We start from the raw sequence: 16,047 nt of genomic DNA, 5'->3' as shown, positions 1-16,047 counted from the left end.
TGCTTTAAAACCATCCTAGAGTCATGCATTCTTATTTACCGTTTTCCACCAATCATAGTTACTTTTTTTAAACTCTCTCATGCCTGGTTTATCAGCTATATGGTACTGCTTAATAGTCCTAATTTTATGACCTACCTTTCTATCACATTTATTTGTAACTGTGATAAAAGCTGCTTCGTGATCATTACTACTATCCATTACTTCGGTTTCTCTATAGGCCTCATTGGTTTTACCAGCAGCACGTCCAGGATATTTATTCTTCCCTCTTGTTGGTTCCATCACTTTCTGAATCAGCTCTCCTTCCCATATTAACTTATTTGCCACTTCTTGGTCATGCTTCCTGTCATTTGCATTAGCTTCTCAATTGACAATTGGTAAATTCAGATCTCCCACTACAATCACGTTCCTTTCCATGTTGTTTCCCATATAACTGATTATCTTATAAAATAATTCTAACTCAGTGTCAGCGCTTCTGAAAGAATCGTGATTTCCAACTCAGGTAAGAGCCATCGCCACAGTTATGTGATTATGGGAAAAGGCCTTCCTGAACTTCCCAGGATAAGCTGCACTTTCGGGGAGCAGGCCATTAGCTTCGGAATGTTCAGTTTTGCTTGGCAGTTAGCAGCAAGATTACTGAATAGCAGAGTGAGCCTGTTTGTGCTTGTATTTCGCATTCCGTTCAGAAGGTAGAAATGTATTTTGTGTTGACTGGGACAGTGAAGTGTAGCTAATATTTGTTGTGCAATATGGTGGCCTATATCTGGATTAGGAACATAATCATGCGAAATGTTGTAAAATTCCTTAATAATGAAGACAAAATTAAATTTGCCAGAAAGTGGACTGGCAAAAGTGTGCAGAGGTCGCCAATGTTGAAACTCGCACCTTTGAGTTTTGACTCGATCACTCAAATTGGTCAAAGTTTTGTTCAATTCAAAATGGCGGCCAAAGTCATTCCTCATGGTTGCAGATGGTCGAGTGTAACCTACAATTCATCGTCTAAGAGTGTGACCAGAAAAATAATGTTTAATAACCCACTGCTCCAAAATAAAAGACTCCTACTAGTATTTGTTTTAGAAAGAGTGTGATATGCAATAATATTTTGATATTTTTGTTAGCCCGTGTGCACAAGTTTTCATATTTGTTGTCCGGTGTTTTTCACACTTCTTAGTGTACCAGTACTTGTTATTTTATAATCCCCAGCAAAAAAGTTTTTCATATTTTTCTCTCATATTTTTCACACCTTTCAATACTTTCCTCTCATCTTTAGAAATGGTAGATAGGCCTATAGTTTTCACTGTACCCGCAGATACATGGCGTAAAATGCCCTCATGTCGGAAAAAATCGTATCTAATGTTTCCATATCCCTGTTGGATAGTTTTTATTTGTATATTAATTACTAGCAAGATACCCGTGCTTCGCTACGGTAATATACTGAAATTTATAATTGAATGCTTATCGTTTTATATACAACCCGCCGATATTCGTGATCTGACTCGTTTACTGAGGGATTACGGCAACGTACCTCCCATTTTTCAATCTTTCTTTCCAGCAATCGATTTCGTATTTCCCGGGCTAGGTCCAGGTATTCCACCCGGTCAGTTGGGTTCCTAAATCTTAGCCATGCTTTCCTATAAGCATTTTTAATGTGGTTCAAATCCCTGAGGAGATCCGGCGTGGTGTCCTCTTAGGTGCCTTGGCGGTACTAAACCGGCGGCCGGACTGCAATCGTAGTCATTACCCGTCCAGGACCCGTTTCCAGCACGGTCCGCACATGTTGACGACGGTCCAGGATATTATTATTATTATTATTATTATTATTATTATTATTATTATTATTATTATTATTATTATTATTAGGGTGGTTGAAATTAATTGAATTTAGGTATTATTATTATTATTATTATTATTATTATTATTATTATTATTATTATTATTATTATTATTATTAATGATGTTCTGGACCCCACAGCAATATGCAAGACCGCTACTTGGCTGTAAAATACATCTGCTGCCATTGTCATTGCTAACAATGTGACCAGCACCATTGTTGCGCGTAGGCAAGTGTGTGGAATTTCTGGCGATACGAATGACATACCTCCGTGTATTATTGACCTTATTATAGAGTTGAACAATTTGACGGCCAATCTCATTCCTATCGTTTATTTCAAATGTGTTTAAATTTTTTTTATATGCCAGGAGAATCTACTCTAATCTAAGAACGTTCTCCGAAGGAAAATATGGCTGTTGAAAAAGAACCCAGGAAAGATTAAACATGATCGGTTTATGATCAGAATAAGTACATCGCAAGTCTACAGCCTGTTTCCTATCATTCGACAGGATCAGTGATGGAATGAATAAAGCCCCATCTAGCGGCGACAATAGGAATTGTGCCGGCTGCCGAAGCTCCCCTCTGGGGCAATGATCGATGAGTGACAAATGAAATGAAATATTGGTCAGTGTTGCTGGAATGAATGATGACAATGAAAGCCGGAGTATCCGGAGAAAAACCTGTCCCGCCTCCATTTTGTCCAGCACGAATATCACATGGAGTGACCGGGATTTGAAACACGGAACCCAGCTGTGAGAGGCCGGCGCGCTGCCGACTGAGCAACGGAGGCTCCTTATAAGTACATTACGAACAGTAAAATCAATTGGTCTCACCTCCTTTTACACCCCACCGCCGTTTAGTTTATTTACCCCCACCCTCCAAAAAATTAAAAGAAGGCGTGTTTCTTTATGTTTAAAGGATATTCCAAATACCAATGTTCACGTTTATTACCTTCAGTTTTGAGATATAAGTATCCCCTTAAAAATAATTCACGTTTTTAACTTCCTTCCACACTCCCCCCCCCCTCCCTCACAAAGTGATATTAAAGCAAAAAATACTTGTTCCTTTAATAGTAAAGGATCTTCTAAATACCAGTTATCACCACTCTAACCTCTTTAGTTTTTGATTTATGTGTCCTCATGAAAGGAATTCAACTCCTTTTCACTCCCCCCACCCCCAAGATTGTTTCCCCCCCAAAACGCGCTTTTCTTTGTTTTTAAAGGAGATCAAAATACCAATTTTCACGTCTGTAACAACTTTAGTTTTTATTAGATGTATGTATTCTCATACAATTAAGTCAATTAATTTTTTCTATCCTTTAACACTCCAAATCCCCTTCATTGGATTTTCCGAGAATACGTGTTTGTTTACTTTTAAAGCAGATTCCAAAAATAAAATTTCACGTGTGTAACATCTTCATTTTTGAGATATCAGTAGCCTAATTAAAAGAATTCAACACCATTTTCAGTCACATTTACCCCCCCACCCCCCACTACCCAAGTTGTATTTCCGAAAACTAAAAATACACTTTTCTTTATTTTTAATAGGATAAAAAATGACCATTTTTCACTTCTGTACATGTTAAGTTTTTTGAGATATACTGTAGAAATTCTCATTTTAAAATTTCACCCCATTTTAGTTCCCCTTAAGTGGAGTTTCCAAAGACAAATCACCTATGTTTCTTTACACTTACAGGAGATTCCAAATACCCACTATTTACGTCTGTAACATTTTACGCTTCTCAGATATTCTGTAGATATAGTCTTTCAAAAAATTCACCCCAGTTTGCCACTCCTGTTTAACCGCCATTAATTGAATTTTCCAAAAGCAAAAATATACGTGTTTCTATATTTTTAAAGGAGATCCCATTTACAAATTTTCAGTTCTGTAATATCTTCAGTTTCTGGGATATATGTATCCTCATTAAAGGCATTCAACCCATTATTCACCCTTTTACACCCCTCCTATTGGGATTTAGAGAAAACAAAGGAATACGTGTTCCTTTATTTTTAAGGGAGATTCTAAACACCAATTTTTACATCTGTAAACGTTTAAAGTTTTAAGATGTAGACACACTCATTTTAAAAATTCGCCCCCCATTTCACCCCCCATTATTTGGATTTTCCAAAAACGAAAAAAAAAATGTTTCTTTATTTTTAAAGTAGATCCCAAATACCAATTTTCAGGTCTGTAATATCTTCAGGTTCTGAAATATAAGTAGCCTCATTAAAGGCATTCAACCTATTTTTCACCCTTTTTCACCCTTCCTATTAGGATTTTTCGAAAACAAAAAAGTACGTGTTTCTTTATTTTTTAAAGGAGATTTCTAAATACCAAATTTTACATCTATAAACTTTAAAAGTTTTGATATATAGATACACTCATTTTAAAAATTTCATCCCCCTTTTCACCCCCCCCCCATTATTTGGATTTTCCCAAAACGAAAAAATACCTGTTTCTTTATTTTTAAAGTAGATCCCAAATACCAATTTTCATGTCTGTAATATATTCAGTTTCTAAGATATAAGTATTCTCTTTAAAGGCATTCAACCCATTTTTCACCCCTTTTCACCCCTCCTATTGGGATTTTCCGAAAACAAAAATATACGTGTTCCTTTATTTTTAATGAAGATTCTAAATACCAATTTTTACATCTCTAAAACTTTTGAGATACAGATGCACTCATTTTAAAAATTCACCCCCCCTTTTCACCCTCGCATTTATTGGATTTTCCAAAAACAAAAAAATATGTGTTTCTTTATTTTTGAAAGCGATCAAAAGTACCAATTTTGAGGTCTGTAATATCTTCAGTTTCTGAGATAAATGTATTCTCTTTAAAGGCATTCAACACATTTTTCACCCCTTTTCACCCCTCCTATTGGGACTTTCCGAAAACAAAAAAATACGTGTTCCTTTATTTTTAATGAATATTCTAAATACTAATTTTTACATCTCTAAACTTTAAAACTTTTGAGATATAGATACACTCATTTTAAAAATTCACCCCCCTTTCACCCTCGCATTAATTGGATTTTCCAAAAACAAAAAAATATGTGTTTCTTTATTTTTCACAGCGATCAAAAGTACCAATTTTGAGGTCTGTAATATCTTCAGTCTCTGAGATATAAGTAGCGTATCCGGATTAAAGGCATTCAACCCCTTTCTCACCCTTTTTCACCCCTCCTATTGGGATTGTCTGAAAACAAAAAAATACTGTTTCCTTATTTTTAAAGAAGATTCTAAATACCAATTTTCACATCTGTAAACTTTTAAAGTTTTGAGATATAGACACACTCATTTTAAAATTTCACTCCCCTTTTCACCCCCTTAGCGACGGAATATCCAAAAATCCTCTCTTAGCGAGCACCTACATCTTAATATGAATATATCCCCAAAATTTCATTTCTTTATGTCCAGTAGTTTTGGCTCGGCGATGATGAATCAGTCAGTCAGTCAGTCAGGACAAGCTATTTTATATATATAGATATATATATAGACTAGCAAGATACCCGTGCTTCGCTACGGTATTATACTGAAATTTATAATTGAATGCTTATTGTTTTAGATATATAATCCGCCGAAATTAGCGATCTGACTCGTTTTCAGTGAGAATCCACCAAAATTCCCGATCTCACTGGTTTTCTATTAGAATACGGCACGTTTTCTCCCATTTTTCAATCTTCTTTTTCAGCAATCGATTTCGTACTACCCGGGCTAGGCTCAGGTATTCCTCCCGGTCAGCTGGGTCCGTAAATCTTTGCCATCTTTTCCTATAATAATTTTTAATATGGATAAAATCCTTCAGGAGATCTGGCGTGGTGTCATATTGGGTGTCTTGGCGGCACTGAACCAGCGGCCGGACTCCATTGTTAGTCATTACCCGTCCCGGAGCCATTTCCAGCGCGGTCCGCACATTTGACGACGGTCCGGAACATTATTATTATTATTATTATTATTATATGTTGCTGGGATGAATGATGACAGGGAAAACCGGAGTATCCGGAGAAAAACCTGTCCCGCCTCCGTTTTGTCCAGCACGAATGTCACATGGAGTGACCGGGATTTGAACCACGGAACCCAGCTGTGAGAGGCCGGCGCGCTGCCGCCTGAGCAACGGAGGATCCTTATAAGTACATTAAGTACAGTAAAATCAATTGGTCTCACCTCGTTTTACACCCCACCGCCGTTAAGTTTATTTACCGCCAGCCCCCCCCCCCCCAAAAAAATAAAAGGAGTGTTTCTTTATGTTTAAAGGAGATTCCAAACACCAATTTCCACGTCTATTACCTTCAGTTTTGAGATATAAGTATCCCTATAAAAATAATTTACTTTTTTCACTTCATTTCACACTACCCCCCTCCCCTAAGTGAATTTTCCCGCAAAAAAATACTTGTTTCTTTAATAGTAAAGGATCTTCTAAATACCAATTATCACAACTCTAACTTCTTCAGTTTTTGATTTATGTGTCCTCATGAAAGGATTTCAACTCCTTTACACTCCCGCCCCCCAAGACTGGTTCCCCACCCCCCCAAAAAAACGCGGTTTTCTTTGTTTTTAAAGGAGATCCAAATACGAATTTTAATATCTGTAACAACTTTAGTTTTTATTAGATATATATATTCTCATACAATTAAGTCAATTAATTTTTCAATTCTTTCACCCCCTCCCCCCCTTCATGGATTTTCCAAGAATACGTGCAGATTGCAAATATCAAATTTCACGTCTGTAACATCTTCATTTTTGAGATATAAGTAGCCTAATTAAAGGAATTCAACACCATTTTTAGAAACCTTTACCCCCCCTCCACCCAAGTGGTATTTCCGAAATCTAAAAATACACGTTTCTTTATGTTTAATAGGTATAAAAAATCCATTTTTCACTTCTGTAATATGTTACGTTTTTTAGACATACTGTAAAAATTCTCATTTTAAAATTTCACCCCTTTTGAGTTCCCCTTAAATGGAGTTTCCAAAAACAAATCACCTATGTTTCTTTACATTTACAGGAGATTTCAAACACCCACTTTTTATGTCTGTAACATTTTACGTTTCAAGATATTCTGTAGATATAGTCTTTCAAAAAATTCACCCCAATTTGTCACTCCTGTTTAACCACCATTAATTGGATTTTCCAAAAACTAAAAAATACGTGTTTCTTCATTTTTAAAGGAGATCCCATATACAAATTTTCAGTTCTGTATTATCTTTCGTTTCTGAGATATATGTATCCTCATTAAAGGCATTCAAGAAAGTTTTAAGATGTAGACACACTCATTTTAAAAAATTCAGCCCCCCTCCTTTTCACCCCCCAATATTTGCATTTTCCAAAAACAAAAAAATATGTGTTTCTTTACTTTTAAAGTAGATCCCAAATACCAATTTTCAGGTCTGTAATATCTTCAGGTTCTGAAATATAAGTAGCCTCATTAAAGGCGTTCAACCCATTATTCACCCTTTTACACCCTTCCTATTGGGATTTTCCGAAAACGAAAGAATACGTGTTTCTTTATTTTTAAAGGAGATTCTAAATACCAATTTTTACGTCTATAAACTTTAAAAGTTTTGAGATATAGATACACTCATGTTAAAAAATCACCCCCTTTTCACCCCCCCCATTAATTGGATTTTCCAAAAACAAAAAATACATGTTTCTTTATTTTTAAAGGACATCCCAAACACAAATTTTCAGGTCTGTAATATCTTCAGGTTTTGAAATATTAGTAGACTCATGAAAGGCATTCGACCCATTTTTCAACCTTTTCCACCCTTCCTATTAGAATTTTCCGAAAACAAAATACACGTGTTTCTTTATTTTTAAAGGAGATTCTAAATAACAATTTTCACATCTATAACCTTTAAAAGTTTTGAGATATAGATACACTCATTTTAAAATATTACTCCCTTTTCACCCCCCTTATTTGGATTTTCCAGAAAAAGAAAACACGTGTTTCTTTATTTTTAAAGGAGATCCCAAACACCAATTTTCAGGTCTGTAATATCTTCAGTTTCTGAGATATAAGTAGCCTCATTAAAGGCATTCAACCCCTTTTTCATCCCTTTTCACTCCTCCTATTGCGATTTTCCGGAAACAAAAAAAGACGTGTTTCTTTATTTTTAATGAAGATTCTAAATACCAATTTTCACATCTGCAAACTTTAAAAGTTTGGAAATACAGATTCACTCATTTAAAAAATTCACCCCCTTTTCACCCTCCCATTAATTGGATTTTCCAAAAACAAAAAAATACGTGTTTCTTTATTTTTAAAAGAGATCAAAAGTACAAATTTTCAGGTCTGTAATATCTTCAGTTTCTGAGATATAAGTACCGGTATCCTGAAAAAGGCATTCAACCCATTTTTCCCCATTTTCACCCTTTTTCACCCCTCCTATTGGGATTTTCTGAAAACAAAAAAATACGTATTTCCTTATTTTTAAAGAAGATTCTAAATACCAATTTTTACATCTGTAAACTTTTAAAGTTTTGAGATATAGATACACTCATTTTAAAATTTCACCCCCCTTTTCACCCCCTTAGCGACGGAATATCCAAAAATCCTCTCTTAGCGAGCACCTACATCTTAATATGAATATATCCCCAAAATTTCATTTCTTTATATCCAGTAGTTTTGGCTCGGCGATGATGAATCAGTCAGTCAGTCAGGACAAGTTACTTTATATATATAGACTAGCAAGATACCCGTGCTTCGCTACGGTATTATACTGAAATTTATAATTGAATGCTTATTGTTTTAGATATATAATCCGCCGAAATTCGCGGTCTGACTCGTTTTCTGCGAGAACCCACCAAAATTCCCGATCTGACTCGTTTTCTATTAGATTACGGCATGTTTCCTCCCATTTTTCAATCTTCTTTTCCAGCAATCGATTTCGTTCTTCCCGGGCTAGGTTCAGGTATTCCTCCCGGTCAGTTGGGTCCGTAAATCTTTGCCATCTTTTCCTATAATCATTTTTAATATGGATAAAATCCTTCAGGAGATCCGGCGTGGTGTCATATTGGGTGCCTAGAAGGCACTGAACCCGCGGCCGGACTGCATTCTTAGTCATTACCCGTCCAGGAGCCGTTTCCAGCGTGGTCCGCACATTTGACGACGGTCCGGAACATAATTATTATTATTATTATTATTATTATTATTATTATTATTATTATTATTATTATTGTTATTATTATTATTATTATGTGTTGCTGGAATGGATGATGACAGGAAAACCGGAGTATCCGGAGAAAAACCTGACCCGCCTCTGTTTTGTCCAGCACGAATGTCACATGGAGTGAACGGGATTTGAACCACGGAACCCAGCTGTGAGAGGCCGGCGCGCTGCCGAGGATCCTTATAAGTACATTAATAACAGTAAAATCAATTGGTCTCACCTCCTTCTACACCCCACCGCCGTTAAGTTTATTTACCGGCACCCCCCCCCCAAAAAAAAAATTAAAAGAAGGCTTGTTTCTTATGTTTAAAGAAGATTTCAAACACCAATGTTCACGTCTATTACCTTCAGTTTTGAGATATAAGTATCCCCATAAAAATAATTTACTTTTTTCACTTCATTTCACACTACTCCCCTCCCCCCTAAGTGAATTTTCCCGCAAAAAATACTTGTTTCTTTAATAGTAAAGGATCTTCTAAATACCAATTATCACGACTCTAACTTCTTCAGTTTTTGATTTATGTGTCCTCATGAAAGGAATTCAACTCCTTTACACTCCCGCCCTCCAAGATGGTTTCCCCCCAAAACGCGTTTTTCTTTGTTTTTAAAGGAGATCCAAATACGAATTTTCACGTCTGTAACAACTTTAGTTTTTATTAGATGTATGTATTCTCATTCAATTAATTTAATTCATTTTTCAATTCTTTCACCCCCCCCCCTCATTGGATTTTCCGAGAATACGTGTTTCTTTATTTTTAAAGCAGATTGCAAATATCAAATTTCACGTCTGTAACATCTTCATTTTTGAGATATCAGTAGCCTAATTAAAAGAATTCAACACCATTTTCAGTCACTTTTACCCCCCCCTCCACCCAGGTGGTATTTCCGAAAGCTAAAAATACACGTTTCTTTATGTTTAATAGAGATAAAAAATACCATTTTTCACTTCTGTAACATGTTAAATTTTTTGAGATAAACTGTAAAAATTCTCATTTAAAAATTTCACCCCTTTTGAGTTCCCCTTAAGTGGAGTTTCCAAACACAAATCACCTATGTTTCTTTAGATTTACAGGAGATACAAACACCCACTTTTTACGTCTGTAACATTTTACGTTTCCAAGATATTCTGTAGATATAGTCTTTCAAAAATTCACCCAATTTGTCACTCCTGTTTAACCGCCATTAATTGGATTTTCCAAAACTAAAAAATACGTGTTTCTTTATTTTTAAAGGAGATCCCATATACAAATTTTCAGTTCTGTAATATCTTTCGTTTCTGAGATATATGTATCCTCATTCAAGGCATTGAACCCATTTTTCACCCTTTTACTCCCCTCCTATTGGGATTTACAGGAAACAAAAAATACGTTTTCCTTTATTTTTAGAGGAGATTCTAACTACCAATTTTTACATCTGTAAATTTTAACGTTTTAAGATGTATACACACTCATTTTAAAAAAAATTAACCTCCCCCCATTTTACCCCCCAATATTTGGATTTTCCAAAAACGAAAAAATACGTGTGTTTATTTATTTTTAAAGGACATTCTATATACCAATTTTGACATATATAACCTTTAAACATTTTGAGATAGATACACTCATTTTAAAATATTACTCCCTTTTCACCCCCCCCCCCCCTAAATTGGACTTTCCAGAAAAAAAAATACGTGTTTCTTTATTTTTAACGGAGATCCCAAACCCCAATTTTCAGGTCTGTAATATCTTCAGTTTCTGATATATAAGTAGCCTCATTAAAGGCATTCAACCACTTTTTAGCCCCTTTTCACTCCTCCTATTGCGATTTTCCGAAAACAAAAAATACGTGTTCCTTTATTTTTGATGAAGGTTCTAAATACCAATTTTTACATCTGCAAACTTTAAAAGTTTGGAGATATAGATTCCTTCATTTTAAAAATTCACCCCCTTTTCACCCTCCCATTAATTGGATTTTCCAAAAACAAAAAATTACGTGTTTCTTTATTTTTAAAAGAGATCAAAAGTACCAATTTTCAGGTCTGTAATATCTTCAGTTTCTGAGATATAGGTACCGGTATCCTGATTAAAGGCATTCAACCCATTTTTCCCCATTTTCACCCTTTTTCACCCCTCCTATTGGGATTTTCTGAAAACAAAAAAATACGTGTTTCCTTATTTTTAAAGAAGATTCTAAATACCAGTTTTTACATCTGTAAACTTTTAAAGTTTTGAGATATAGAGCAACTCATTTTAAAATTTCACCCCCGTTTTCACCCCCTTAGCGAAGGAATATCCAAAAATCCTCTCTTAGCGAGCACCTACGTTTTAATATGAATATATCCCCAAAATTTCATCTCTTTATGTCCAGTAGTTTTGGCTCGGCGATGATGAATCAGTCAGTCAGTCAGTCAGTCAGTCAGTCAGGACAAGTTATTTTATATATATAGACTAGCAAGATACCCGTGCTTCGCTACGGTATTATACTGAAATTTATAATTGAATGCTTATTGTTTTAGATATATAATCCTCCGAAATTCGCAATCTGACTCGTTTTCTGCGAGAATCCACCATAATTCCCGTTCTGACTCGTTTTCTATTATTTTACGGCATGTTTCCTCCCATTTTTCAATCTTCCTTTTCAGCAATCGATTTCGTACTTCCCGGGTTAGGCTCAGGTATTCCTCCCGGTCAGTTGGGTCCGTAAATCTGTGCCATCTTTTCCTATAATCATTTTTAATATGGATAAAATCTTTTAGGAGATCCGGTGTGGTGTCGTATTGGGTGCCTTGGCGGCACTGACCCGCGGCTGGGCTGCATTCTTAGTCATTACCCGTCCAGGAGCCGTTTCCAGCGCAGTCCGCACATTTGACGATGGTTCGGAACATTATTATTATTATTATTATTATTATTATTATTATTATTATTATTATTATGTGTTGCTGGAATGGCTGATGACAGGGAAAACCGGAGTATCCGGAGAAAAACCTGTCCCACCTCCGTTTTGTCCAGCACGAATGACACATGGAGTGAACGGGACTTGAACCACGGAACCCAGCTGTGAGAGGCCGGCACGCTTGCGCCTGAGCAACGGAGGATCCTTATAAGTACATTAATAGCAGTAAAATCAATTGGTCTCACCTCCTTCTACACCCCACCGCCGTTAAGTTTATTTACCGCCAACTCCCCCACCCCAAGAAAAATTAAAAGAAGGCTTGTTTCTTTATGTTTAAGGGAGATTCCAAACACCAATGTTCACGTCTATTACCTTCAGCTTTGAGATATAAGTATCCCCATAAAAATAATTTACTTTTTGCACTTCATTTCATACTACTCCCCCCCTCCCCAAGCGAATTTCAATTAATTTTTCAATTCTTTCACCCCCCCCCCCTTTCATTGGATTTTCCGACAATACGTGTTTCTTTACTTTTAAAGCAGATTCCAAATATCAAATTTCACGTCTGTAACATCCTCATATTTGAGATATCAGTAGCCTAATTAAAAGAATTCAACACCATTTTCAGTCACTTTTACACACACACACACCCCCCCCGCTCCACCCAAGTGGTATTTCCGAAAACTAAAAATACACGTTTCTTTATGTATAATAGAGATAAAAAGTACCATTTTACACTTCTGTAACATGTTAAGTTTTTGAGATATACTGTAAAAATTCTCATTTTAAAATTTAACCCCTTTTGAGTTCCCCTTAAGTGGAGTTTCCCAAAACAAATCACCTATGTTTCTTTACATTTACAGGAGATTCCAAACACCCACTTTTTACGTCTGTAACATTTTACGTTTCCAATATATTCTGTAGATATCGTCTTTCAAAAAATTCACCCCATTTTGTCACTCCTGTTTAACCGCCATTAATTGAATTTTCCAAAAACTAAAAAATACGTGTTTCTTTATTTTTAAAGGAGATCCCATACACAAATTTTCAGTTCTGTAATATCTTTCGTTTCTGAGATATATGTATCCTTATTAAAGGCATTCAACCCATGTTTCACCCTTTTAAACCCCTCCTATTGGGATTTAAGGAAAAAAATACGTGTTCCTTTATTTTTAGAGGAGATTCTAAGTACCAATTTTACATCTGTAAATTTTAAAGTTTTAAGATGTAGACACTCTCATTTAAAAAAATTCACCCCCCTTTTCACCCCCCAATATTTGGATTTTCCAAAAACGAAAAAATACGTGTTTCTTTACTTTTAAAGCAGATCCCAAATACAAATTTTCAGGTCTGTAATATCTTCAGGTTCTGAAATATAAGTAGCCTCATTAAAGGCATTCAAAAAGTTACTCACCCTTTTACACCCTTCCTATTGGGATTTTCCGAAAACAAAAGAATACATGTTTCTTTATTTTTAAAGGAGATTCTAAATACCAATTTTTACGTCTATAAACTATAAAGTTTTGAGATATAGATACATTCATTTTAAAAAATCACCCCATTTTCACCCCCCATTAATTGGATTTTCCAAAAACAAAAAATACGTGTTTCTTTATTTTTAAAAGAGATACCAAACACCAATTTTCAGGTCTGTAATATCTTCAGTTTCTGAGATATAAGTAGCCTCATTAAAGGCATTCAACCGCTTTTTCACCCCTTTCCACTCCTCCTATTGCGATTTTCCGAAAACAAAAAAATACGTGTTTCTTTATTTTTAATGCAGATTCTAAATACCAATTTTTACATCTGCAAACTTTAAAAGTTTGGAGATATAGATTCACTCATTTTAAAATTTCACCCCCTTTTCACCCTCCGATTAATTGGATTTTCCAAAAACAAAAAATACGTGTTTCTGTATTTTTAAAGGACATTCTAAATACCAATTTTTACATCTGCAAACTTTAAAAGTTTGGAGATATAGATACACTCATATTAAAAAATCATCCCCCTTTTACCCCCACCATTAATTGGATTTTCTAAAAACAAAAAAAATACGCGTTTCTTTATTTTTAAAGGAGATCCCAAACACCAATTTTCAGGTCTGTAATATCTTCAGTTTCTAAGATATAAGTATTCCCTTTAAAGGCATTCTACCCCTTTTTCACCCCTTTTCTCACCTCTTATTGGGATTTTCCGAAAACAAAAAAATACATGTTCCTTTATTATTAATGCAGATTCTAATTACCAATTTTTACATCTCTAAACTTTAAAACTTTTGAGATATAGATGCACTCATTTAAAATATTCACCCCCCTTTTCATCCTCGCATTAATTGGATTTTCCAAAAACAAAAAAATATGTGTTTCTTTATTTTTGAAAGAGATCAAAAGTACCAATTTTGAGGTCTGTAATATCTTCAGTTTCTGAAATATAATTACCGGTATCCTGATTAAAGGCATTCAACTCCTTTTTCACCCTTTTCACCCCTCCTATTGGGATTTTCTGAAAACAAAAAAATACGTGTTTCCTTATTTTTAAGGAAGATTCTAAATACCAATTTTCACATCTGTAAACTTTTAAAGTTTTGAGATATAGACACACTCATTTTAAAATTTCACCCCCCTTTTCACCCCCTTAGCGACGGAATATCCAAAAATCCTCTCTTAGCGAGCACCTACATCTTAATATAAATGTATCCCCAAAATTTCATTTCGTTATGTCCAGTAGTTTTGGCTCGGCGATGATGAATCAGTCAGTCAGTCAGGACAAGCTACTTTATATATATATAGATTACATTTTATCGCTTAACACATTCTTTTTTCTTGTCCCCTCAAAAATGTCTTAACAAGGTTTCGCTGTATCTGCAATACCTTCAATAAAATGGCAGCACACTACTCAAAGACAAGGTTTTGTGGCTCCTCTGTCGAAGAAATGCATACCATATTCAAAAATATATGTAAAATAGGAGTAATTGCCAAATGAAATGTTTCAAATGAAATTATTCTACTAGAATGTTATTTCTCAGGTGATCCATTTTTTTATTATTACCCATTTTTTATTATTATCCATTTTTTTATCCCAGTCAGTGTCTTCATGAAGGCAACATTTCAAAAATGAAATATTATGTACATACCCCATGTCTACTTCATTAAAAGTAGTTAGCATTGCATTTGTGTTCTGAGCTTCTTTCAGACGTTGAGCAATGCGTTGACGCATACGATTCATTTTCACCCGAACTTCACTGCGGGTGCCTGTGATTTCCTTTGTTGGATCTGAAGGTGGAACTTTCAGAGATGCTGCCTCAAGTGCTTGCGCATGACGAATAGCTGCTACTGGAATGGAAGTCATTGGAATCTGGGTTGTGAATGATGGAGCAGTAGTCATAGATTGAGTTTTAGGTGCAGAGTCCAGTTTTGAAGTTGTGGGTTTAGATATGGTAGGAACAGTTAAAGGGGCAGAAGGGGCCATTGCAGCAGCAGACGCAGGTTTATGTTTCACATCTGCAGCTCCAGTGCCTGTAGAAGAAAAGAAAAATATTTATTATACTCAGATAGTTGCAATATCAATTTTTTTCCTTATACAAAGTTTTATGCAAGAAAATAAATCACTCACAGCAATTCCAGAATGACTAACTGTCTTAGATTTTTCATTATTAATCCTTGTGTTTAATTCTACTCATGCAAACAAGTCAAGCAGTTTTAATCATATTGTAAAACACTCCCTATTACGTTTAACTGAGAGAATCAAATAATCTGTTCTGCAAACTGGAAATGTGAAAATATATGGTTGAGTACCTAGCTGAAATCACTGACTTTCTTTTACATCTTTTTGCATCAACATTGCATATATATAAACTGTGTAGTCCTAGAACATATAAAAACATACAACCCAATGGTGCTATCACCCTGATGAGCTTTGGCCCACAAATCAACCACAGCTAAGTCCAAAAGCCTGTAGATTTTGAGGTAGATGTAGGCAGTGCGACAAAATTTCCTCAGCCAACTTCGTTTTCCGCACTGGAGCTGCTATCTAGCAATCAGATAGCTCATGAATTGTTCGCATGAAGGCAGAGTGCATCTTGAACCAGCCCTCAGATACAGGTAAAATTCCATGACCAAGCCAGAAATTGAACCAGGGCCCTTGGATAACAGCCAGGCAGGTTAACCCTGGAGCAAGGGG

General features: G+C 35.4%; 1 protein-coding gene across 2 annotated transcripts in view; it reads right to left on the bottom strand.

The window, feature by feature from the left end:
* LOC136862870 (dihydrolipoyllysine-residue succinyltransferase component of 2-oxoglutarate dehydrogenase complex, mitochondrial) overlaps positions 1 to 16,047 on the bottom strand; it is a 230,837-nt gene that overhangs the window by 62,738 nt on the left and 152,052 nt on the right. For both annotated transcript variants that reach the window (XM_068225803.1, XM_067139138.2), the window contains one exon: positions 15,002 to 15,383. In XM_068225803.1, the coding sequence (XP_068081904.1) occupies positions 15,002 to 15,383 (382 nt within the window). The remainder of the gene's footprint in view (positions 1 to 15,001; positions 15,384 to 16,047) is intronic.

The sequence above is a fragment of the Anabrus simplex genome, chromosome 2, assembly GCF_040414725.1.
Source record: "Anabrus simplex isolate iqAnaSimp1 chromosome 2, ASM4041472v1, whole genome shotgun sequence".
Lineage (NCBI taxonomy): Eukaryota > Metazoa > Arthropoda > Insecta > Orthoptera > Tettigoniidae > Anabrus > Anabrus simplex.
The sequence above is the reverse complement of the archived record's forward strand: the minus strand, read 5'-3'. Positions and strand labels throughout refer to the sequence as shown.